General features: G+C 49.7%; 1 protein-coding gene across 12 annotated transcripts; it reads right to left on the minus strand.

Annotated features, from left to right (window-relative positions):
• Positions 1–1266: 1266 nt before the first annotated feature.
• On the minus strand, positions 1267–25233 carry LOC147596517 (uncharacterized). 12 transcript variants are annotated; one of them, XM_086769561.1, is made up of 10 exons: positions 9296–9364; positions 8680–8871; positions 8513–8566; positions 8324–8425; positions 7117–7176; positions 6024–6104; positions 4488–4542; positions 4111–4391; positions 3898–3998; positions 1267–1502 (listed from the first exon to the last, which is right to left on the minus strand). In XM_086769561.1, the coding sequence occupies exons 3-8, from the start codon at positions 8529–8531 to the stop codon at positions 4232–4234; spliced, it is 477 nt and encodes a 158-aa protein (XP_086625687.1). In that variant the 5' UTR covers positions 8532–8566; positions 8680–8871; positions 9296–9364; the 3' UTR covers positions 1267–1502; positions 3898–3998; positions 4111–4231. The 12 variants fall into 12 exon arrangements, 8 of the variants coding, with proteins under 8 accessions (XP_086625687.1, XP_086625689.1, XP_086625686.1 ...); XR_015261334.1 differs by lacking the exon at positions 8513–8566 and having other exon boundaries at positions 4488–4591; positions 6024–6980; positions 7117–7206; XM_086769563.1 differs by having other exon boundaries at positions 1267–1471; positions 4170–4391; positions 8513–8871.
• Between the last annotated feature and the right edge of the window lie 824 nt (positions 25234–26057).

Genomic DNA, 26057 nt, shown 5'->3' on the forward strand with positions numbered 1-26057 from the left:
CACCCGCCAAAGGGGCTCCCTCACCTCACTGCTGCTCCTGGCCCCCACCCGCCCCCGGGAAGCGCCCCTGGCACACCGCCCTGCCGCGGCACTGGCGGAGGAGCTGCTCTGTCCCTGTGCAGGACTGGCACACCAGTTCTGTGCTTTGCACGCCGAGCGCCCGCCAGCAGCGTGCCCGTGGGGCGGCAGCGGCGTTTCCTTACCGGGAGGCAGCAACGAGTGCGGCGGCACCGTACCGCAGCACCGCATTGCCGGTACCGGCGACCAGCAGCGAGCAGCACGGCGGCGCCCGTGTGGCTCGCACCTGCAGTACTGGATTTGGTTCGCCAGGCGGCAGCACTGAGCACGGGCGAGTGCCAAACCCTGCACGTGAAGCGCCCCAGAGTGTCTCTGTTCAGTCGGCTTGAAGCGCACAGAAAACCACAGGAGAACGAGAACAAAACTACACCGGGGCCGCGGCAGTAGCACATGCTCCACATAAGCCGGAGCGCAATGCGGCGGCGTGGCAGCAAAAACTAAACCTACCTGCACGCACTGGAAAACACAGGAAGGGTGCTCGGCACTGGGTGCGGAAAGACTACACCTCCCAGGATGCTCCGCGGAGCCATCATGGCGGACCGGATGCCTCGTGCCTCAGGACTTCAGCTCCCGGCATGCTCTGCGAAGCCATAACGGCCAACCGCAAGCCCGGTACCCCAGGACTACAGTTCCCAGCATGCCGCACAAAGCAGCCTTTCCTGCGGGCACACCGCTGCCCCTGCACCGAGCGCCCCAGCACGGCCTCGCAATCCCCAGCGCGGACGCTGGCAGCTCCCACCGCTGACTCCAGCACGCCGCAGCACGGCCGCGCCCCCACCACTTTCTGTACCCGCACACAGACCGCGCCAGCCCGGCCGCTGCGCTCCTCGGGGCTTTTCCCGAGACCCGCCGGTCCGGCTCCCACTCACCTTCTCCATCGCTGCAGGTGCAGCCGCAGCCCGGCGGCGCTCGGCAACCGCTCCACTCCCCCCGTGGCTCGCACTGGCCCCTCCACAGCCACCCGGGACAGGGCAGCACCAGCCCCTCCAGCAGCACCCACCCCTTTACAGGGAGGGGCTGTCTCCATCACCCTCACTGCCCGCACCTGGAGCTCCTCCAGCCCCGGCCCACAGCTGGAGCCCGGCAGGAACTGGGGGCCATCGCCTGACCCCCACTGCATCACCTCCTCCCCTGGGCTCTTCACAGCCCCTGGCCCCGGGCAAAGGGAGCAGAAACGCAGCCATGAAGTCAAAGGAGACAGCGAGTGTTTATTCAGTCACGCACATAAGTCCGAGCAGCAAGTCTGCTCTGGAGCTTGCAGCCTCTGATCCCCGCTCCATGTCCCCAGGACACCTTGGCAGTCATTCCAGGAGCCACGCTTGTCGGATCAGTGGGAAACATACGGTCAGTCGGCTGTGTCCTGGAGCACCAGGCTGCTGGGCAGACTTGGAGGCTGCCAAAAACAAAGAGCAGGGCGCAGAACACTACAAGAGAAAAGAAAAGAGGTAGCTTGCCAGATAGAGGGGTGTAGTGAGAAAGCACGAGGCAGGAAACAGGATAGCGAGAGAAGGATGGGGACAAGGAGCCTGACAGAGGTGGGCAAAGAAGCAGCAGAGAGAGAGGAAAAGAGGCAGCAGAAAGAGGGAGAGGGAGCAGAACAGAGACCAACAAAAAAGGATGGGGAGCAGGATGGAGATGCAGGAAAAACCTGAGCCGGGCAGCATGACAGGGAGGGAGGTAAAGACAACTAGACACAGGAAGCCAAAGCAAGAGAGTGATGGAGAAAGATAAAAATATAAGAAGAACAGGGCAGAGAGGGAGGAATGAAACAACAGGGACAGGGAGCCAGGATATCAAATGTTGGACAAAAAAGGTGAAAGCAAGGGGACAACACAAAACAAACCATACAGCTATATGCTAGAGGGCAGAGAGGGAAGAATTAAGAAATAGGGACAAGGAGCCTGAAAAAAGAGAGAGAGCTGGAGAACAAATGCATACAGAAAGAACAGGGGCGGAATTGAAAATCAGGTGCATCGGGGAGCCAGAGACAGCAAGCTGGATAAAGGAGAAAAGCGACAGGCTAAAGGGCACAGAGGGAGGAAATGGAAAACCAGAGACTGGGAGCTGGACAGAGAGAGAGGCAGAAATTAAATGGGCAAGTGCGACAGGCCACAGGGCAGAGAGGGAGCAATGGATAAATACGGACAGAGGACCAGGCAGAACACAATGTGAAATAATAGGAACAGGACCAGCCTACAGGGAAGAGGGAAGAGGGAAGAATTAAAAAACAGGGACTGGGAAGCTAGACAGAGTGACATGGAGAAACAAAAAAATAACAGTGACGGCTTACAAGACAGATAGGGAGCCGCAGGCAGAGAGAGATGGAGGGGAAACAATCAAATAGCGTGCAGCTGCAAGACAGAGAATGTAGAATTTAAACTGAGCAGTACAAGCAGGTGGGCTAGCTTTGTGGATTTAGCCCCTAGCACCCATCGCTGTGCAGAAATTACAGAAATAAATACCTCTGCTCTGTGCGTAAGCCTGGCGTACTGCGCACTGGGTAAACAAACCCAGATTTGGGACAGCAAGAGGGATAGGGAGCAGGACAGAGAGATGGAATGGGAAAGGAAAAAATGCTGGAAGGCTGAACAAAGGCAAAGAGAAACAAAGACAGAAAGCAGGGCACGGGAATGGAAGCAAAATAAAAAAGCAATGGCCTGCAGGACCGAGACGGAGAAATTAAAAAACAACCATGGGGAGCAGCACAGAATGACAGAGAGAGAATAAAGGAACAGAGAGCAGGATAGCTCTGGAGGAAAAAAAAAAAAATCAACTGTCATGAGCACTGAGAGAGAAAGAGCAAGAAATAAAAAAGATAGTGAGGGAAAGAGAAAGGAAAGAAGAGACACCCAGCTGAACAGGGGAATGCAGTTAGAAAAGACAGGAGAGCAAACGGGACAGAGAGAGAAAAACAGAAAATAAAGTGGGAGGAAGCAGGGCAACAGGACAAAACCAGGAAAAAACAGGAGTGAGATCTGGACAAAAAAAGGGGCAAAAAGCACTGACCAAGGAAAAGAGACAGAAAGAGGGACAGGGAGATGGCAGAGAAAAGAAACAGCAGCAGCAGGATGGAGATGGGAAAAAAACATCAACCTTAGATTGTCAGGAGGACAGAGAAGAACATGAATACAAGCAAGGATCGGGACAAAGGAACATAGCGAGAAACGACACGACAGGGCACAAGACAGACTGACAGACAAAACAAAAAGAGAGAGACTGTGCACTCGTGAGAAGCAGAAGGGTTGGAGAAACTTAGATCTTGAAAGGGCTACAAAGGCACATCAACTTAATAAAACAGGCCAGGGAACAGCATGAAGGCCCAGAGACAGCAAGAGATTAACAGGATGGAGTGAGAGGCAGAATGGAAGAAAAACCGCAACACCAAGCAAGACAAAGGATAAAGCAAGAAAGGGAAGGGAGGAGAGAGACAGGAAGGCAGGGACTCAGAGCAGCACATACAAGCACAGGGAGGAAACAAACGCCAGAAAACAGATCAGAGAAACTGCAAAGAAAAAAAGATAAGGATGCAGACCAGCACGAAGGGAAATACAAGTTAAAAACAGTGGGGTAAAGGAAGGAGAGCAAGGAGAACAAGAGCCCTGACAGAAAAAGAAAGGGTGCTGTACAAGAAGAGAGAGAAGGGGAAAGAGAAAGACGGAGAAAAACAGAAAAAGAGAACGAGAAGAGAGATACAGGGAAGCCAAGAAAAATCACAGCAGCGTGAGAAAGAAAAAGGGAAAGAGAGGCAGCTGGGGGAGGGCCAAGGAGGCCCTGAGATGGAGAGGAGGGGAGAAGGGGCCCCGAGGGCCCGGGACTCACCACAGCTCTCGGCGCTCCAGGGAGGGTTTGCCAGTTCAGACCCTTCTTTCTCTGCTCTTCCCTTCCTCTTCTGTCACTCCAGTTGCTTGTCTGTCCCCAACCTAAGAAAAGAGGGGGATGCGTTACAGCTCTTATGAGACAAAGCTCCCTAGAAACGTAGCCTCGCTCACCCAGTACTTGACCGTGCCCCCTTTTTAAATTATGTGTACAGACCCTGCAGCGCTCTTTGGCGATCTAGCCTGCTGCGGCCTTCAAAACGGGATCTTCCTCACCCAGAGAGGCAGGCTGTCTCTTGCACGCAGCGGGAGGCAGCTGCCAGTCAGACGGCCTTCAGTTACGTCTTCCGGAATACCAATCCACAGTGACAGGTGGCTGCCTTCATCCAACCGGACTGCGCACCAGCTTGCGGCTTTGCCACCCCCTTGCCCTTGAGACAGTGGCTACCTGGAGCGGCTCCACAACCACTGCTGCCCAAAACAGCAGAGGAAAAGGCACTAGAAAGCAACGACAAAGAACAAAGACAAACTGTCAAGACACTAGGAATGACATCAACAGCCTAAAGCATCAGCCAGGCAGGGCTTGCAGCTGACCTTGTGCCGCGGTTTAACCCCAGCCAGCAACTGTGCTCGCTCACTGCCCCCAACCCTGTGGGATGGGGAGAGACTCAGAAAGGTCAACGTGACAACTCTTGTGACTTGAGATAAAAACAGTTTAACATTAAGGAAAAGAAAAACAACCACCACTGGTAAGGAAAAGCGGAACAAAAGAAAAATACAGCAAAAGAAAACCCAAGACATGCAACTGATACAAATGAACACACTTGTAAGTTTCTAATGAAAACATTTAGAGTGTTTTCATTTTAGAATGGAAACAATCTCCATAAAAGTTGGGGAACACAGGCAGCGCCCCAAGGATCCCGAGACAGAGGGGTTATGGGGAGGCAGCGCCAAAAAGGGGGGCGTCGAACAGGGACACAAAACAAGAGTGCAGGGCACGCAACGGGCAAAACACGGGAAAAAAAAACTCACAAGGGAGGAAAACCTCACACCGGGGGGGGGGGGGGGGGGGGATGTTTTAGTGAAAAGCACTTGGAAGTGATACAGCGAATTAACTGTCTGCTAAATATTGCTTGATTTAGAAGACTGACTATCTGCATACTGCTCGATTTAGGAGACTAACTGTCTGCTAGACAATGCCTAACAATCCTGTTTGCCTTGAAACTCACTTAAGCTTATCAGGGACTGGTACTTGTCAAGAAACTGGTATTCGTCAAGGACTAATATGTCAAGCAAAGGACATGATAACAGGAGTCGTTCAGAAACTGCTGAAATCCCCAAGTGAAAGGAGAGCATGGGTGAATGACTGAAGTTCATCTAGAGGAAGATCAGACCCCTGAAGAAGTAAACGACCGCCAGAGACAGATCTGAAATGCTAACACAAGTGTTTTTTTAATAACCCCGCCTCGCTTATGCACATGTATGTCTGTATTGTGCAATCCTAGGAATGTGTGTACCTGCACCGGATACATTTTTGGTAAAATGTGCTGTCAGTGTGCGTGCTTTTGGAGAAGCAATCCCCCACACACCCGGTGCCAAATAAACATGCCTGCTTTATAACTCTCTCTGAGTTGTAGAGTTTGATCCACGCGTCAGGAGGGCTGAGAAACACAGAGCGGGACAGTGGGGATGGATACGAGGGAGAGACAGACACGCAAGGACAAGGGGTATGTGTGGGAAGAAAGGTGCGTAAGGATGACCTATAGCAGGGAGTCCACGCAGGACAATCCACAGCACGTAACTCACCCGGCATAACCTGCACGAGATGACCCACACCGGACAATGGACCCACACTGCGTAATCCCCAGCGAGAACCCCTCCGTCTCCCACTGGGTCACACCAACTTTCCCCAAATTGAGTGGCTTTGTTTTTTTTTTTCCTTGTCCAGAATATACAAATTACTTTCCCATGGCCAGACCATGCTCCAGACCACACCTCATTTGATTTTTCTTGTGTCTGAATATTTAGTTAAAAGACTACAGAAGGAAAATCGCCCCATCCTTAACATTCACTTTAAAATCCATGCGGCAAGTCCCTTAGGAAAAATGCAGTCACGCATCATAGACGTACCTCGTCCTTGCAGACCGCTACGGCTCCTTTCCATCCATCTCGTACTTTCATGGCCAAGGAAAGGGCAACCACGGTGAAACACTGGCAGCAGACATTCAGCAGAGAGAGGGAAAAACCCCTTAGTTTAAAGCTAGGCAGGAATCTAACTCTTCCTTTTGGGGCGAGGTTTCTCAGGACTAAAACCACGTGAAGGACAGAGTATTTTGCAGCACCTCTGGTACAGCTGTTGATACCGGCCTTTAAAGCTTTTGCATCTTTCAGACACCCGTGCCTTTTTTTGACTTATTGGCAGCTTTAGTTTCACTCAAACCGCTGTCCTACATACAGGCAGGGGACAGACACAGATGCCTACATACATTTTCTCAACCCTAAGTACAGCCGAGATCTCCTCACCCTCTATGTGCCAAGTTGAATATTTGTTTGTTAAGGAGCACAGCAACACTTCTGTCCTCGTGAACTGCCTCCGAGCAGAGGAGGGCTCTGCGATTTCCTGGACGCCAGTGCTCCCGCTTTCACTGTCAACTCTGCACGGCCACCCACAGGAAAAAAGGCCTCAAAATAACCAACGTCAGACGATTGCTGCCACACCAAAAGTGCCAGCACTGAAAGCTCGTGCTGCTCCTCGCCGGCCCTTGCCAGCGCCTCTACAGGCCCACAAACATTATCCAGCCTAGAGACTGCATAAAAGGCAGACCGCCCCAGGCTGCAACACTCTTGCCCAGCGTACACTGACCAGTAACATCTCCCCCTTCACCTTCCCGAGAGAGACTGTTCCCAGGGAGCCCTCTTCCTCCCATCAATTTACTACACCCTCCCTGCAGTTTTCAACCTTGTTCCCTCCTCGGCTGTGGTCCCTCAACTTAGCTCTCAAAGGGCCAGAAATCAGATTCCATCCTCAAAAGAACAACCCCACGCTAACTAAGACGGCGCTGTGCTCGCCCAGCTCCTCATCACCATCTCAAAAAAAAAAAAAAAAAAAAAAAACCCAAAAATAAAACCTACCAAACAGCACCGCCCTTCAACATCACACCACTTACCACCAGTCTCTTCTGTGCCACTCTCCTCCTCAAAAGCGCCGCAGTGCTCTGCTCACCGGCTCCACTCATTGCCAAGAAGTCCGACGCCGCAACTGCCGCTCGTGGTGCTTCAGATGCTGAGAGACGCAAAGCTCAACTTACTTTTTCTGGAGTCTAGGCAGAAAAAAATAGGTGTCATACCAAGCTAAGTAGGAAAGTATGTCATTACATGCAATAACATTATCAAAAACTACCTGCTTTAGCTTCCTACAAGAAAATAAATGCTCCAGGGTTACGCTTCATTTCCAGCAAGACCATGCATGCTATCTAACTTCTACCACAGCTACGTTCTGGATAGGGCTGAATGACAAATGTAGCAGAACGTGGTGGCTCGCACACGTGGCCAACAGAGGCACGGAGCTCCTGGCACTGCGTCCTGGTGTCTGCTCTGTCAGGGGGGGCTCAGATGGACCAGCCACTCCTTGCTGGAGGCACCTGCCTGTGATTCACTCCTCAGTCCCCTCCAGCAGCCATGCCCAGGCAGCCCCCTTTACAGCTGGAGGCCCCTCATACAGCAGGGCCAGGGCCAGCCCCACCCTCAGCCTCACTGGCCCCACCTGGGGCTGCCCCACCTCCAGCCCCAGCTGGAGCCCATCAGGAGCAGGGACCCTTGCCAAAGCCCCACAGCACATCACCCCCTCCCCTGCAACTGTCCTCAGCCACAAGCTCTGCACCCAGGGGCTGCAAACACACCCAGGGGCACAGAGGAGGTCACAGACAGTGAGATACAGAACAGAAAAAAAAAAAAAAACAGTGACAGTACGCAAGACAAAGAGATAGAGAAAGAAAGATAAGAAAAGAAAGAGTGAGATAGGAAGGCAGAGGCACAGGGCAGGCATGCAGAGGCGCAAAGAAAAGCAGGCCAGAAAACAGGCTGGAGAAATTAGCTGGGGGGAGAAGACGGATGCAGATCAGGACAAAGAGATGGAAAAGGCAAAAACAGCAACGGGCTGCAGGACAGAGACAGAGAACAAAAAAAAGAAGGAGAGGGAGCAGAACAAAAGTGCAGGGATAAAAACAAAAGGAAGCGATAGAACAAGAGATTTAAAGGGAGAGAGAAAGGGGGAAGAGCATACAAGAATAGAGAGAAGAGGAGAGGTAGAAGGAAACAATAACAACAACAACAAATCACAGCAGCTTGGGAAAGGTAGGGGTCACGGGAGCGGCAGGGAAGGACAGGGACGCACAAGAGAGGAGGCAGAGCCCCAGGGGCCGGGGACTCACCACAGCTCTCACTCCCGGCACTGCTGGGAGAATCTGACAGGTCAGATGCTGCTTTCTGCTTCTCTCCTCTTCTGTAACTCCGACCACTTGGCTGTCCTCCACCTAAGAGAATACGTGGGTGTCTTACAGCTCTTAGACAAAAAGCTTCCTAGACACAGTCTCACTCGCTCATGCACTACGTGGCCGTACCGTGCTTCAGGTTCCACATACAGGCTGTGCAGTGCACATTGGCGGTCTGGCCTGCTGAAGAGTACAAAGAGGGATCCTTCCTCACCCGGAGAGGCAGGCTAGGCTCTCTCTCGCCTGCAGTAGGGGGCAGCTGCTGGCTGGATGGCCTTTGGTTTCTTCTTCTTTACCTTTCTGTGGCCTCTCCAGCTTTAGCTGCAGCAGCTCCTCTCCACAGGCAGTAAGCGCTCCATCCGTTCATTTTCGCTCCCGCACCGCAAGGAGAGCGCGGCCGGGCAGAGACAGCCCGCACAAGCCTGAGGCGAGTGCAGTCAACAGCATTCCCAGGGGAAAAACGGACAACCACAGCCTCGGCACAGCCTCTGGGAGAGGGAAAGAAGCAGCAGCGACCGTTATTACCGCACGCGGCCCCTGGCCGGAGCGCCTGCTGCCGCAGGGGATTCTCCAGATACACTGAGGTCCCCCCTCGCAGCCTTCAGGGCAGGGTGTGGCCCAGTGCTACGGGACAGGCTTCAGGGGACGCGCCGGAGCGGCGGGCAGCTGCACGGGGCCGGGGGAGGCTCAGGGGGAGCTCTGGCGAGCTGGGGAGGTGCCCGGCGTCTCCGCCCGGGAGGGGGGGCCCCCTCCTGCCCCTCTTCCCTTCTCTCTGCTCTCGGGTCACTCCCCGGGGCTGCCCTCGCCCGGCTCGGCTCCGAGCGGGGGGCTTGAGGCTCCCCGGGCGGGCAGGAGACAGCGCTGCAGCCACGAAAGGGGCTCGCTCACCTCACGGGTACCCTCGGTACTCACCCGTCACCGCTGCCGGGACCCGCTGGCCGCACACCGCCATGCTGCTCCCGGGCACAGCGCATGCGCGAGGAAGGCTGACATCCGCGCATGCGCAGTCCGAAGTCAGTGCCTGCCAGGAGAAGGGCAGAGCAATGCACATGCGCAGCCGGGGCCCGGCACCCGAGCATGCGCGGTAGGGCGGCTGAAGCTGCCAGGAGAAGGGCAGGGCAATGCGCATGCGCGACCGGGGCCGGGCACCCGGGCATGCGCGTTTGGGCGGCTGAAGCTGCCAGGAGAAGGGCAGAGCAATACGCATGCGCAGCTAGATGATGACACCTCTGCATGCGCAGCCCCGCGCTTTTAACCGGGCACGTGCGGTCAGTGTGCATCACCCACGCATGCACTGTAGAGCATCTGTGCCTTACCAGGAGAATGGCAGAGCAACACGCTTGCGCGGCAGGGGCTCGGCTCCCGAGCATGCCTGTTCGGGCATCTGTGCCTGCCCGGAGAATGGCAGAGCACTGCGCATGCGAGACTCCCGAGCTGCAGTTCCCGCTTTTGGTCACCAGGCGGCAGCAGCGAGCTCGGCGATGTGTGGGCACTGCGTATGCGCGACTCCGAGCTGCAGTACCCGCTTTCGGTCACCAGGCGGCAGCAGCCCCGTACCGCTCCGGTCCTGGGTGTTCAGCCGGACGAGCCACGGCCGGTTCCTCCCTCCCGTTCGCACCGTCTGCAGCCGGTCACCCCTTCCCGGGGCACGGCTGCCCCTTCCCCCCGCGCAGCCTGGGCAGTGACATTTGCGGCCTCTGTACCAAAAAGCGTCCCCGTGACAGGGGGAGAGAATGAGAAGGGTGAAAGTGAGGAAACTCGTGGGCTGAGATGAAAACAGTTTAACAATTAAGAAGAAACAAACCACCACCAATACCCCTTGTGAGGAAAGGAGAGAACAATAAATGCCCAGAAAGAGAAGTGATAAAACTGAAAACAATTGCAAATTATCAATTAAAACAACTGAGATGGAGCGAGGTGCAGGGAAGCAGGTGGGAGGTTTCAGTTTGGGGGTGATGGGGGGCAGGCATCACCCCAGGGTCTGCAGGCAGAGGGGTTACGGGGGGCAGGGTCAAATATGGGGAGGCAGAGCAGGGGTGGAGGGGGGAGTGAGGGCACAAGACAGGAGAGCAGGGGGCACGGGGGGGACCAATCACAGGGGAACATTTCAGTGGAAAGCATTTGGGAGGGTGCAGAGACACAGAGGGGGCAGGAGGGACGGACACGAGGTGGGTAGAAAGGTGCATGAGGGGACATGTGTGGGGATGACCTACACCGGGGGGTCCGCTTGGAATAATCCACAGCGGACACAACTCACCTGGGATGACCCGCAACGGATAATCCACTTCAGGTAACTGACTCAGACAGACCAGGTAATCCACGCAGGGTAATCCCCAGGACTGTCCCTCCATCTGACAGCCTTTCACCCCACATTGTCCCCAAATTAAGGTGGCATTTTTCTTTTTTGCTTTCCCATAATATTAAAATCTGGGGTTTCGGCGTTTTGCCAAAATATTCATTTTGGGGTTTTTTTTGGCACTATTCCACAACATAAAATTTGGCAATTTTTGCTTTTGGTTTTGTGCACGAAAGTGGGGGAATGTGAGGGGGTGCTTTCTAGCTGCACAAATCCAGGCTGATCTGGCTTTCCTGGGAGCCTCAAAGTAGGATATTTTTCCCCCTCAAACTCATGTTAATTGGGTTCCCCCCGCATTGCAGACCCAGATTCAGAGTTTTGGGTTATGTTTGTGCTGCATTGGCAGCTCCTACTCTGCGTGCACGGCCCTGCAGGTGAAAATCCCCTTGTTGGGGCACTGGCCCCAAATCGAGATAGGAAAAGGAGAAGGAGCAGCTTTTGAAAGCATTTTTCTCTCTTCAATAGAGATGGGAGGGAGGAAGTATTTAAATCTTCTCTGCAAATAGGGTTTCTTTCCATTTTAAAAACCTTACATAGCACAGACACTCACACATGTATCTATTTACACACGTTTCATATATATTATCTATTTACACTTTATATATAATATCCATTTAGACTTGTATATTTACACTTCCATACATTTACACTTATGCATCTATTCAGGCTAGTATCTATTTAGACTTCTGTACCATAGCACTCCAATACCTTTCTAGACCTCTCTATTTAGACTTTGATGGCTACTTACAATGATATCTATTTAGACTTTGTTATCTATTGACACTTACGCATCATCTCTACTTAGATGACAGGTAATATCTGCTTAGAGTTACTATGACAGACACAGTAAGCGCAGACCGCTCGCCCTGTAGGTGCCACGTCTCTCGCTCTGGCTCTGCTCTGCAACCCTTGCCCTCAGCCCCCGTGCCGGGACAGGCTCCCCAGGCCACCAACTGTCCCTGGCCCCTGTTGGCCCCGGGCTCTCCTCAGCAGCCAGCCCTTGCTGCTGCACCCGCGGGGCACTCGCTGAAGAGAGAGTTGGGAGCCTCCGGACGTAGGGCTGGGCCCTCACCCTCAGTACGCTGAATGACTGGCAGGCAAACCTGGGCTGGGGGCATCTACCGAGCACCATGAGACGCTGACAACCAGACACCTGAAAAACAAAAATCCCAAATTGTATTTCAGCAGGTTAAAAAAAAAAAAAAAAAAAAAAGCACAGAAGAAAGTAGAGGAATTCAGTCAGAACAAGGGACAGGACAGCAGTTGAGCTAAAGGAGGATTCTACGTAAACAGATCAGCTCAAAACACAACACATCTTTAAAAGCTAGAGCGATTTGAATGCTTAAAACCAGTATTAAGAATAATTGAGATGATTTTGAACACATTCATAGCATAACAGTAACAACTCTTGCTGGTGCTGGAAAACGCCTCCCCCCTTCCTTACATCACCGCTGCAGAGAGTCTCACCCCTGCCAGGCTGCAGGACAAGGGTGTACCGTCAGCAGCATCTACGCTCAGGGATCCGCCACAGCAGCCCTTGCCCTGCTGCTGCACATCTTGTTTGCTTGGTCAATAAAGCCACAAGTAAAGCGTAAAACTCTAAAGAGTAAAATGAAAAATAAATAACATATCTAATTAATTCACTTTATGCTAAAAAGATGTGTTTATGTTTACATAAATCCAATTTAAATGCTTGTACTTAGAAAAGCATGTGATGTTCCTTTCGCATTAATTTAACACACGGAGCTGTGAACTGATACAATTAAGTTATCAGTCTCTGAAATACACAGCTGCTACTTGACTAGGAGTTTTTTTGCGTGTTGCGTAATTAGGAGGGGCATCTGGCCGGCTGCACTGCCCAGGAGAGTTGCTGCTGAACTGCCAGGGAAACTCGCAATTGAAAGTGAGACGGAACTGAAGTACTGCAGAGCGCTCCATCAAAAGATTGGGAAAAGAACTCTGTAACATTCAGTTGCCTCTTTTTAAACACACAGAACAAATACCTAACTGCTTAAGTACACCTAATAAATTGTATGCTACAGCTACTTGGCAGTTACAGTTTAAACAATGCAAGTCCATTTGTAAACTACACAATTTTAACTTTTTTTTCAAGTTTTATTTACGAAAGAAAAATGAGTGAGAGAAGAGATTCCTCATATGGTTTTACTTTCAAAATAAAAGAAAAAAAAACAAAAAAACCAAATCCCCAGTTCTGCAATCCATAAGGCTACCAAAAAGGACTGGCAGATTCGCTAATGCCTTTGGCTGTACCGAAGCACGCAGAGGAACACGTTTTTACGATATTTCAACTGCTGCAACCACGAACTCAAAGACCTGCACGGCCATCAACTTTTGGAAGACTGTGCTGGGCTTGGGTGTTTGGAAGGAAATTGACTTAAGTTTCCTCTTTTTTTTTTTTTAAGAGAGAGTGAAAAATCTTGTTGCTGATGACTTCTACTGTCAAGTACATCATCTCTGAAGATCCACTCTGATAGGAAGTCCATAAAATGTAACTTCTTTGAATGAGAAAGATTTCCATTCTAGAAAATCTCTTTCCAACTGAAGTCAAAAAGTTACACACTGCAGGTTAAGGAAAAAGGGCATCATTGAAGCAGCAACTCACCAAAACCACATCAAGACTCACTCTTGTCACTAGCGACAAGGCTGCTATCATTTTTTGGGAAGCCTGGGAAAACACATGGAAGCAACACTGATTTGTCCTGGCTTGTCCACATCTCTTCTTCGACCCTGATTGCTTTTAGTACAGATGCTAGCATCTCAGTAAGGTTTGAGTACTACTACAAAGATATTTTTAAAAGTTATGGACTGAAACAGCATAAAGCTTTTATCATGAAAACAAAGTCTGTTTCTTCTGAACTCTATGAACAGTTTCTTTCCTCTTCTACTACGAAGTTACTTTCACAGTATCATTTAATAGTAAGCACACAGAAACAGAAGATTACGCTTTCAGGAAGAGAAAATAAACAGAGGGAAGTAAGTTTTGCATAGGCACAACAGGCTCCAGAAAAGACCTTATTTTATTTTTAGTACTTGTGTTAAAGTAGTTCATAGAAAAACTACAGGAGATTTGGCACATTAAGAATGTTAATTTCAAAGTCCACACTCCAGGTACCTTCGGAAAAACGCTGACACACCTTGTAGATGTACCTTGTACTTGCAGACCACTATAGATCCTCTCCATCCGTCTTGTACTTTCAGGGCAGAAGAAAGAGTGACCAGAGTGAAATGGTGGCAGTCAACACTCAGCTGAGAAGGGAAGAAAAAAAAAAAAAAAAAAAACCAACAACAAACCCAAAACTTTAGCATAAAGCTGGGTAAGAATCTAAAGCTTCCTTTTTGGGGGAAGGTTTGTGAAGACTACAACTGAGCGGAGGAAAAAGTATTTTGCATCACCTTTGGTACAATTGTTGATACCAGCCCCTAGAGCTTTTGCATTTTTTAGAGAACTGTGCCTTTTTTTGACTCCTTGGCAGCTTTAGTATCACTAGAACCACTTTCCTAGATACATGCAGGTGACAGACACAGATACCTACACACATCTTCTCAAGCCTACATTTAGCCAAGATTTCCTCCCCCTATACAACCCAAGTTGACTATTTTTGTAGAGCAATCCATCTGTCCTTGTGAACTGCCTTGTTGCAAAAAAAGGAGTGCTTTTTGTCAGGCCATTTCTCCAAATGGTCAAGATCTTCTAAAACTGCAGTCGTGCCACCAAACCTGCTTAGGGTCCCCTCCCAGCTTTTGACTGTCCTTAGATTTAACAGGCTCATGCTCAATTCCATCTTCCAACAGCAATAATACAGCACGCTCTCAGACCTGGAGCACAACTCTATGGATGTCCGCACACACCTCGCTGTTTTGATGAGGAGCCACTGAGCGTCCCTGCGAGCACAGCCGCAGGCACCGCAGCAATTTCACCTACACCGATTTCAACAACCCCGCAGCAGCAACAGCTTCAGAATATTTAGACCAGAAACAAGGGAGAAAAATAAAACAGCTTCATCCTGTGCACAGGAAAGCAGCAGAGATGGAAAAGGGTCGCCATTCGTAGCACAGGCGTTCTCCCTCCACTCCGAAACCCACCTGTCAGCTCTAAACATCACAGCACTGCTGTGGCCACATCGAGAGCAGGGAACAACAGCCCGGCCACTGGGCATTCACGTGACAGGACACGAGTGGAGGGGCCTGTTTTGCCACACACAACCCTGAACCTCCTGAAAATTTACATTTACCAAAAATAGCCATTTGGAACATCTTGCCAAACAACATTTGGCAATAAGACTTTGATATTTATGACACACACAAAAGTTTTTCGTAACTCACTATTTGATTCCTGTTCTTGTTCTTCCTCCATAAATTCTACCTGTAGCATTCTACCTGCAGCCAACTTATTCACTACTGGTTCAAGCTTTTAAATGTGCTGGTATTACCAGCACTTTTACACAGCCACGTAACTTAATTGCTCTTCTAAAATTATCCAAACAAAAATTATAGCCATGAAAGAGGAGCAAAAGAGAAGCAGCAGCAAAGAGCTCTGCACACTGGCACCAGTCTACATTGCACTAAAAAAAAAAAAAAAAAAACCACCACAACAAAACAACCCAAAACTCCACACCAAACCACATCACATAAAAAAAAAACCACACAGAAATCATGACATTGTATCTTTTTTTTTCTTTTCGAGCTCATCTCTGTCTCTGCACATTGTCTTGTCAGAGCATGAAGTCCAGATGTCCTGTATCTCGATGACATTTGCATGCAATTAATACATGTTCACAAATAGTCCAGATCTGTAAAACTGGCATTATTTTTGTGGTTTTAATAATCATAACTCCATTTTACCAACCTACCTATAAATTTGTAAGGAAACTAACTTTTAAACACAGTCTCTCCTTGAGGAAGAAAATAATGATTCAACGCTCCCAACCACGAGGGAGTGGTGGGGAAATTGATGAAAGTGAAGACAAACAGCAACAACATTCAGTGAAATTTGGCTTTAATTCTGATGATGCACTCAAGCGACTCTCCAAGTCTACACCTCAGTCCCAAGAATAAGCAGTCCTTTTTTGGAAGGACAAGATTTTTTTTACTTAAAAGTCCTAAAATGAAGACTCTGCTGAATACAATGTGGATTGAGCCACAGGACAACATGCCATAAAAGATAAAATCCAAATAAAAATCAGGTTCAAATATCAGTGTTCATCATGTTTCATTCCTACTGGCACCTAGCTGCTCAAAAAATAACCACACTGACACCAATATTACTAAAAACCGAGTTACGCATATAAAAATAAAAGGCTATTTTCAACTTGCCCATAACATCAGTGTGAAACAACAGGAGAGAGCACTTGTCCCTAAAGCAGGTAACAGGCAGCTCTTACAGCAGATGAAAGTTCATTCCTTTACCTGAAAGGAAAACATTCGTAACTACCAACGGACCAATTCAGAAATGAGGCGCATGCTCTCTTAACTGCAGTTTCCACCAGCTTTTCTGCACCGGCAGCAAATTTGCCTTTTCCACGAGTTTGATGTGGAGCATCTGTGGTGCCCGAGCTCACAAGTGTTTCTCCCCGCTCCCCCAGCCCCACACGCGTGTGACCCCCTGGGCAGCACGTGCAGTCAGCCACGCGGGATTTGCCTCACGTGACGCAGAAGGCGACACTGGGAAAAGAGGAGGCAAAAAAAGAGAGCGGCAGAGGCTGCCCGGCCCCGCGAGGAGCAACCGGGGACGGGACGGGGCTGCCCCTGCTTCCCCCCGGCCGGACACGGGCTCGGCCCCAAAACCCCCCGAGGACCCCGGGGCAGCGCTCGGCCTGAGACCGCTTTTCCCGGGAGGGCAGAGCCCGGCCCCGCCCGCGGACGCCCCAACCAGGGGACCCCCCACCCGAGACCCGCCGCGCCCGCAGCCCCTCACCCGCCCCGGCGCGGCTGCAGCTGCCCCACGGCCCGGAACGGGACGGCACCCAGGAACCGACCTCGCCACCCGCCTCTGGGAGCGCGCTGCCGCTTCGGCCCCGGCCCCGCCCCGCCCTCTCCCGGACCGCCCCCTGCCCCGGGCCCGCCCTCTCCCGGACCGCCCCCGGCCCCGGGCCCGCCCTCTCCCGGACCGCCCCCGCCCCCGCCCCGCCCGCCCCCGGCCCCGCCCCGCCCTCTCCCGGACCGCCCCCGCCCCGCCCTCTCCCGGCCCGCCCCCGGCCCCGGGCCCGCCCTCTCCCGGACCGGGCCCGCCCCCGGGCCCGCCCCCGGGCCCGCCCCGCGCGCTCCCAGCCCGTATGGGATACGGCGAGGCGGAGCAGGACGGAGGGCGAGAAGGAGTAGAAAACTGAAGGGCAGAGAGAGAGAAAGGTGCAAAGAAAAGGACAGAGAGGGCAAGAGCGTAGCGACGAGGAGCCCTGCAGAGATGGAGCAAGAGAGCGCAGGGCCGCGGAGCAGGCCGGGGCGGGGGAAGGGGAGGAAGAAGAAAGGAGCGATGGTGACAGGGCGCACACAGACAAGGGACGGGCAGGGAACAGGACAAAGGGCGTGAGCAATAAAGAAAGGGTCATCTCTGTTCCAAGAGACCAAGAACGAAAAATAAAACAAACAGCACCGGGCTGGAGGAAGACAGAAGAGAGAAAAGGGCCAGGGAGCAGGACAGAGGGGCAGAGAAAGGGAATCAAGGGAGAGCCAGCTAGACAGGGCGGTACCGCAAGAAACGAGCGGACAGGCAGCGGGACAGAAAAATAAAGACGACACGATGGCACGGGGAGCGGGACGGAGGCGCAGAAACAGGCTCTCGGCTGCCGGGCCCCATGCTGTTTTCTAGCGCGTGCTGGGACGTGTAGTTTTTGCTGCCACGCCGCCGCATTGCTTTCGGGCACGCGTGGAGCCGTGTGGTCCTTGCTACTCCCGCGGGCCCCGGTGTATTTTTGTTCCCCGTTTGGTGCGGTTTCCTGCGGGCTTTCAGGCGCCCGCACAGCGATACCGCAGCTCGGCTGTCGCGCATGCGGAGTGTGGCGCTCCGCCGTGCTCAGTGCTGCCGCCTGGCGAGCCAAGCCCGGTACTGCAGGTGGGAGCCGCGGAGGCGCCGCCGTGCTGCTCGCTGCCGGTCCCGGCGATGCGGTGCCGGCGGGCGCTCGGCGCGGAACTGCAGCGCCGGCCCCGCACAGGGACAGAGCAGCGCCGCTGCCTCCTCCGCCGCTGCCGCGGCAGGGCTGTGTGCGGGGGGCGCTTCCCGGGAGCGGGTGGGGGCCAGGACCAGCAGTGAGGTGGCCGGAGCCCCTTTGGCCGGTGCGGGGCTGTCTCCTGCCCGCTGGCCGCCTGGGGCTGGTGGGACGGGGAGCCTGCAACACCCAAGACGCGGTAGGCTGGAGGGGCCAATGGGTCAGGTGAGCAGCTCCCTTCCTTTGGCTGCCTAATTTGCTTCCTTAAAACAATCACTTCAACACTCACTTCCTTCATTTCAGACCTCTCTCCCCCTCTCCAGCCCTGCAAGCCACTGTCAGCTGCCAACACATCTGGAATACAGCTCTGGCAGAAATCCAGCTGTCATCTCACCTGGCTGTCGAAAGGCTTTTCTAGCTTTAACTCCTGGCTGTAGATATATGGCTGCCTTAGTCTGGAGTGTGCACCAGCCTCTTCTCATCCCAGCGCCTCGCCCTTGAGAGAGCAGCTGCCTGCAGCAGCGGCAGAACGGCTGCTGCCCCAAGCGCTGAGCAGTGACTGAGCCCCGCTCCGCAGGCTGCTGGTGCAGCGTCCCCGACCTCAGCGGCCAACGCGCAGGGCCAAGCTGGCAGCCTGGGACGCAGGCACAGGGTGCAGCAGTTTCTGCTACAACCGTACTGCCCGGCCTCCCCAGGCAGAGGAAGAGGCGGAAGAAAGAGGCCTGCCGGGTGCCCTGAGAAGCAGAATTGCTGTGGATTGTGCCAAGGCTGTTTCGCTCTGCGTCTTTGTCAGAGTTACTTCCCAGAGGCTGGGAGACTGGTAGATTTCCACAGCACGAGTACTGCTGCTTGCGGAGCAAAAGGCACGATGAAGCAGCAATGCGGAACAAGGATGGGTTATCACAACAGTAGGAATAACACGGAGAGCCTAAAGCATTAGCCAAGCAGAGCTTGCACGTAACCTTGTGGCGGGGTTTAACCCCAGCCAGCAACTAAGCAGCACAAAACCGCTCACTTGCTCCCCCCCGCCCCACCGCGATGAAGGAGAGAATCAGAACTGTTTAAGTGAGATACCTGTGGGTTGAGATAAAAGCAGTTCAATAATTAAAAGAAACCAACAACCACCACCATTTGTAAGGAACAGAGAGGAAAAAAAAAACCCAGAGGTAAATAAAACCCAAGACAGGCAAGGGATACAAATAAAAACCATTGCAAATTAGAAAGTAAAACAATTGGGATGGGAGTAGGGTAGAGGGAAGCGGGTGGGGGTGGCGTGTCAAGTGTCTGGGTGGGGGGCAATGGGCAGCTGGTGGGGTGCAGCACCCCAGGGATCAGAGGCGGAAAAGTTAAGGGAGGGTGGTGCCGAATATGGAGGGGTAGAGCAGGGATGGAGACACACTGCATGAAGTGGGGGGCACAAGACAGGAGGGTAGAGGGTGCAGTGGGCCAGTCACAGGCAAAAAAACCATCACACTGGGGGACATCTCACTGAAAAACATTTGGGAGGGCAGAGACACACGCAGAGGAGGACAGGAGGGACGGACACAAGCAGGGGACAGACAGATAGATAGGTCGTGTGTGTGCGTAGAAAGGTGCATGGGGGGACTTGTATGGGGATGACCTACACCAGGGGGTCCACCTGAGATATTCCACAGGAACTAACGCATCTGGGGTAAACTACAGGATGATCCACACCAGGTAATCCACAGCAACGCCCCTAAACCTGCCGGTGTTCCACCCCAATTTTTCCCCAAACTGGGGTGGTTTGTGTTTTTGTCTTCCCTTATCTGTAATATAAAAATTAGGGGATTCATCACTTTTTCAAAATATTATATTATGGGGGTTTTCAGGGCTTTTCCAAAATGTGGAACACTGTGGATTTTTCCTTTTGGTTTTGGGCATGAAAATGTGGGTCTTCTTTTGCTTTCTGGCTGCATCAATCTAGGTAGATCTGGCTTTCCTGGGAGTCCCAGAACAGGTTTTTTTCCCCCAAAATTGCTTTACTTCGAGGTTTGTGCCCTCCACCCCTGCCCCACCCCTTACAGACCCACAATCAGAGGGTTTGGGGTATTTTTGTGCCATGACAGCAGCTCCCACTCTGCATGCGCGAACCCACAGGAGAAAGTCCCCATTTGGGGCAATCTGCTCCAAATTGGCATGGGAAAAGGGAGACAAGAAAGGGGAAAGGGCAGCTTTGGCAAGCGCTATTGTATCTTCCATAGAGGTTGCAAGAAGAGAGGAGGGTGTTTTTAAATCCTTTCCACAAATAGGACTTCTTTCCATTTTAAAAATCTTACATAGCACAGACATTTACACTCATGTATCTGTCTACATGTTTTATATATTACCTATATTACCTACACTTTTATGTAATATCTGTTCAGACATATTTACTTTCATATATTGACACGTATACTCTATTTTGACTATGTCTATTTAGACTCAAACAGAATATCTACCTACACTTAATGTATTTAGAATATATCAACATTTATTATATACATCTACTTTGCTATCTATTTAGACTTACATTGTGACACTGCAATACCTTTTAGACTTTTCTATTATGACTTAGATATCTACTTACAATTATATATATTTAGACTTTGTTATCTATTAACACTTACACAATCTCTTTAGATTACATGTAATATCTACTTAGACTTACTATGTCACACAGAGTAAGTATAGGTAGCTCTATCCATTCAGACTATTTTCTACTTGCAATTCCTTCCCATGTATCATCTTTTGCATTTTGGAAGACCTTTATTTTTTAATTTATATACACAGAGTTATTTTGGCCTTTTTAAAACTCTATATATCTTTACTTCTTTTTTTTTAATATTGTAAAATCCTTTATATAATACAGTAGACATAGGTTTTTATTCTGAAATCCTTTAATATATATAACATTTTTTACATATATGAAAATGAGAATATTTTTCTCTAGTTCAACACCTCACAGCCACATTTACAGATTTTGGGTTTTTTTTTTAACCCGCTTCCATGAATTTTCAGGCATTTTTGGGCTGTGACCTCCCCATCCCACACTCACCTGCTCCTCCACTGCATCAACACCCCCTCAGTGACACTGAGGTGTCCCAAATGACAGCATCACCCCCACAACCACCCTCTTTTAATTCACCCCCAGAAAAGGCACAAAGTGAGGGAAACTGCCTGGACCAGCAGCTAATAACTTTAATAATGCCATTTAGATAAGTAAACTCCCCCAAAAAGGGGAGCTCCACCTGAAAAATCATAGGAGGCAGCCCCCCGGCCTCTGCCCCTTGGAGGTGGAGTGTGCCCCGGGACAGTGCCACGTCTCTCACTCAGGCTCTGCTCCGCCACCTTACCCCTCCGTCCCCGTGCTGGGACAGGCTTGCCAGGGCACCAACTGCCCCCCGGCCCCCGTTGGCATCAGGCTCTCCCCAGCAGCCAGCCCTCGCTGTCGCACCCGCGGGGCACTCGCTGGAGACAGACTCAGGAGCCTCCGGACCCAGGGCCGGGCCCTCACCATCAGTATGCGTAACGACCGACAGACAAATCTGGGCTCGGAGGGATTTATGGAACACCACGAGACACTGACAACCAGACACCTGAAAAACAAAAATCCCAAATTGTATTTCAGCAGATATAAAAAATAGCACAGAACAAAGAGGAATTCAGTCTGAACAAGGGAGAGGACAGTAGATGATATAAAGGAGGATTCTAGGTAAATGAGTCAGCTTGAAATACGGTGCATCCTTTAAAAGCTAGAACCACTTAAAATCAGTATTAAGACTAATTGAGACTATTTTGAACACACTCAGTATAAAAGTAAACATTCTTGTCCGTGTTGGAAAATGTCTCCTCCCTTCCTTACAGCACTGCTGCCTCACCCCTGCGAGGCTGCGGGACAAGGGCATACCGTAATTAGAATACACGCTTACGGATCCACCGCAACAGCTATGGCCCTCGCGCTGCTGTGCTGCACGCCTTGTCTGCTTGGTCAATAACGCTGAAAGTAAAGCATAAAACACTAAGGAGTTAAAAGAAAACTAAAGAACACATCTCAGTAATTCACTTTATGCTATCAAGGTGTGTGTATATTCACATAAATCCAATAAAAATGTTTATACTATCAAAGTATGCGATGTTCCTTTCGCATGAATTTAACTTGCATAGCAGTGAACTGATACCATCAAATTATCTGTCTCCAAAATACAGTTATAAAGTGACTAGGGGGGTTTTGCATGCTACATGGTTGGAGGGACATCTGGCTGACTGCACTGCCCGAGCAGTGCTACTGAACCGTCAGGGAAATGCGCCATCAAAAGCGCGACAGAAACAACGTACTGCCGAGCGCTCTGTCAAAATATTGGAAAAAAACCCCATACCGTTCAGTTGCCTCTCTTTTTAAACACTTTGAACAAATACTCAACTGCTTTAATACACCTATTAAATTGTACACTACAGCTATTTGGTAGTTACAGTTTAAATAATGCAAGTCACTTTATAAATCATACTACTTAACTTTTTTTTTTATTTAATTTATGATAGAAAACTCAGCAAGGTAAGAGATGCCTGCACAGTTTTACTTTTAAAAAATAAAATAAAATCCCCAGTTCTGCAATATGTAAGGCTACCAAAAAGGAGAGTGAAAAGTCTTGTTGTTGATGACTGCCAAGAACATGATCTCTGAAGATCGGCTCTGATGGCAAGATATTCATAAAACGCAACTTCTTTGAGTGAGAAAGGTATCCATTCTGGAAAATCTTTTTCCAACTCAAGTCAAACATCACACGCTGCAGGTTAAGGAAAAAGGACATCATTGAAGCAATAACTCACCAAACCCCCATCAGGACTCACCGTTGTCACTACTTATGAGGCTGCTAATGCTTGTGAAATCCTGGAAAAACACATGTAAGTGACATGGATTTATCCTGTTTTGTCCATGTGTCCTCTTTGACTTTGATTGCTTTAAGTATAGATGCTAGTATCTCAGTAAAGTTTTTGACTACTACTATGAGATACTTGAAAAACTTATTGACTGGAAAAGCATAAAGTCTTTATCATGAAAACAAAAGTCTTTATCATGAAACATGTTTCTTCTTACCTCTTACAAACAGTTAATTCCCTCTTTTAATAGTAAGTTACAGTATCATTTAGTATTAGCACACAGAAACAGAAGTTTATGCTTCCAGGATGAAAAAATAAACACAAGGAAGTAAGGTTTCCACGGGCGTAACGCGCTCCAATGTAGACCTTATTTTTTTAGTGTTCATGTTAAAACATTTCCTAGAAAACCTATAGGAGGAGGGTTGGCACATTGGTAATGTTAATTTTAAAGTCCATACTACCCATCTCTTAGGAAAATTGGAGACAGACATCATAGACGTACCTTGTACTTGCAGACCGCTACAGCTCCTTTCCAACCATCTCGTACTTCCACAGTAGAAGAAAGGGTGACCATGGTGAAACAGTGGCAGTAGACATTCAGCTGAGAGAGGGAAACAAACTTTAGCATAAAGCCAGGAATGCATCCAAAGCTTCCTTTTGGGGGGAAGGCTTGCCAACACTACAAGCAAGTGGACAAAAAGTATCTGGCAGCACCTTTGATACAGTTGTTGATAGGTGCCACTAGAGCTTTTGCATTTTTGACAACCGTGCCTTTTTTTTGACTCTGTGGCAGCTTCAGTTTCACTAGGTTCACTTTCCTACATACAGGCAGGGGACAGACACAGACACCTACAAACATTTCCCGAAGCTTCCATTTAGCCAAGCTTTCCCCACCACATACCCACTTGAATATTTGTGTTAAAGAGCACAGCAACCCATTTGTCCTTGTGAACTCTCTTCGCTGCAAAAGAGGAGTGATTTTTTCCAGGTCTTTTCTCCAAATGGTCAAGATCCTCTAAAACCACAGAGCCTAGGGTGCCCTCCCAGCTTTGGAGTTTCCTTAGATTTAACAGGGGTATGCTCAATTCCATCTTCCAACAGCAAAAACAAGGCACGCTCTCAGACCCAGAGCACGCACCTCGCTGTTCCATGAGGAGCCTCTGATTGTCCCTGGGAGCACAGCTCCACGAGCCACAGTGGCTTTACCTACACCCATTTCAGCCAATGTAGTTTCTGAAGCTTTAAACTGCAGACCATATCTTGATGCCTCGCCACAGGAGAAGCGATCCATAACTAGACCTCCACAAAAACCTAGTAACACAAACTGCAAACTCACAGCAGCAACAGCTTCAGAAATATTTATACCTGGAACAAGGGAGAAAAGTTACACAGCTTCATCACATGCACAGGAAAGTAGCAGACAGAGAAAAGGGTCTGCGTTCATAACCCTTAGAGAAAACAGGCATTCTCCTTCCGTTCCTGAACTCATCCGTTACATCAAAATACCACACCGCTACTGTGGCAACATTCAGAGTACGGAACAACAGCCCTGCCATAGGACACTTGCATAACAGGACACAACCACAGGGACATGTTTTGCTTCACACAACACTGAATTCCCTGAAAGTTTATGTTTACCAAAAGTAGCCATTTGGAACATATTGCCAAACATGTGTTTGACATACAAAAATTTTTGGTAACTTGTTATTTGCTTTCTGTTACAGTTGTTCTTCCTTCAGAAGTTCTACTTGTAGCCAAATTGTTTGCTACCGGTTCAAGCATTTATCTTTCTGGTATTACCAGCACAGTTACTCAGGCATCTAACTTAATTGCTCTTCTAAAATAACCTAAATGAAATTTATAGCCATAAAAAAGAAGCGAAAGAGAAGAAATTGAGAGGTCAGAGAGCAAGAGAGCTCTGCGGGCTAGCACCAGTCAACCAGTTCAGTTTTTGAACTCTTTAAAAAAGAAAAAGACACACAGATAAAAATCAAACAACAACAAAACAAAATCATGACATTTCATCTTTTTTCTTTTGGAGCTCGTCCTCGTGTCAGCACATCGTCTCGTCAGAGCATGAAGTCCAAACGACCTGTACATTTACACGTGATGAATATGCGTTCAGAAATGGTCCCGATCTGTAACACTGGTGTCATTTTTATGGTTTTAATAACCCTAACTCAATTTAAATGACTTAAGCATTTATGAGAAAAGTAATTAGTTTTATAACGTAGCTTCTCCTCGAGTAAAAAGATGATGAATCAGCTCCCAACCATGAGGGAGCAGTGGACAAGTTAATGAAAGCAAAGACCGACAGCAGCAACATCAGATGAAATTTGGCTTTAATTCTGATCACGTACTTAAGCGACTCTCCAAGTCTATACCTCAATCCTATGAACGATTAGTTCTTTTTTGGAAGGACAAACTTTCTTACCTAGAAGTCCTAAATTGAAAGCTCCACTGAACAGAACTAGATAGAGCCATTCTGCATCACCGGATTGAGCCATGGGACAACAGGTCATCAAGGCTCTAATGAAAAAAAAGGAATAAAAATTAAGATTAAACATCACTTCCCATAATGTTTCAGTCATTACATTTCTACTGCCATCCAGGTGCTCAAAATTTAACTATACTGGCACAAGATATTACTAAAAATTGAGTTACGCATGTAAACAGAAAAGCCTATTTCCAACTTGCCTGTAAAATCAGTATGAACAAACAGAAAATAAACACTTGACCCTAAAGAAGGTAACAGACACATTACTCATTCATTCTGAATGTTTGATTTTTGTCCTCTTTTCTGAGGACTGTAGAGAAATTTGATATTGTATTTAACTGCCATTACCCACCTCAGTGATGGGATATCTCAGTCATAGGATCCCCACTGTCCTACACTTCACTGTCCCAAGCAGCTCCTTGCTCCCTTCCCACAGAAAGCAGCCAGCCCTCTCCACTCCCTGACATCTTAATTTAGAGGATGGGGAAGACAGGAGACCAGGCTGTAGAAAGCAGCTAGGCCTACGCGCTTCCACAGGCAGAACTGCCCGTTGTCCCACCAGACAGAGTGCCGAGCTCCATCAGACCCGGTGGTACTTCTCCTGTTCTTACACCACGCAGTAGAGATCTTTAGTCTCTTCTCAGACTCTTTTTGCTATGCCTGAGTGATGCATTACCCTAAAGCCTGCCGATATTATACTTTCACGGTTTTTCTGGGCAGAGTAATGCAGAGATTCTGCCTGTTCACCTTTCTGCCGTATGCTTGGACGTGTCTCTTGAT

The sequence above is a fragment of the Chlamydotis macqueenii genome, chromosome W, assembly GCF_036417535.1.
Source record: "Chlamydotis macqueenii isolate bChlMac1 chromosome W, bChlMac1.mat, whole genome shotgun sequence".
NCBI lineage: Eukaryota > Metazoa > Chordata > Aves > Otidiformes > Otididae > Chlamydotis > Chlamydotis macqueenii.

Coding starts and splice junctions, on each gene's coding strand:
- LOC147596517 (XM_086769561.1), bottom strand. Junction 7,177..8,323: donor TGCCGGGAGTGAGAGCTGTG/GTGAGTCCCCGG, acceptor TGCGTCTCTCAG/CATCTGAAGCACCACGAGCG. Junction 6,105..7,116: donor CTTGGCAATGAGTGGAGCCG/GTGAGCAGAGCA, acceptor GTCTGCTGCCAG/TGTTTCACCGTGGTTGCCCT.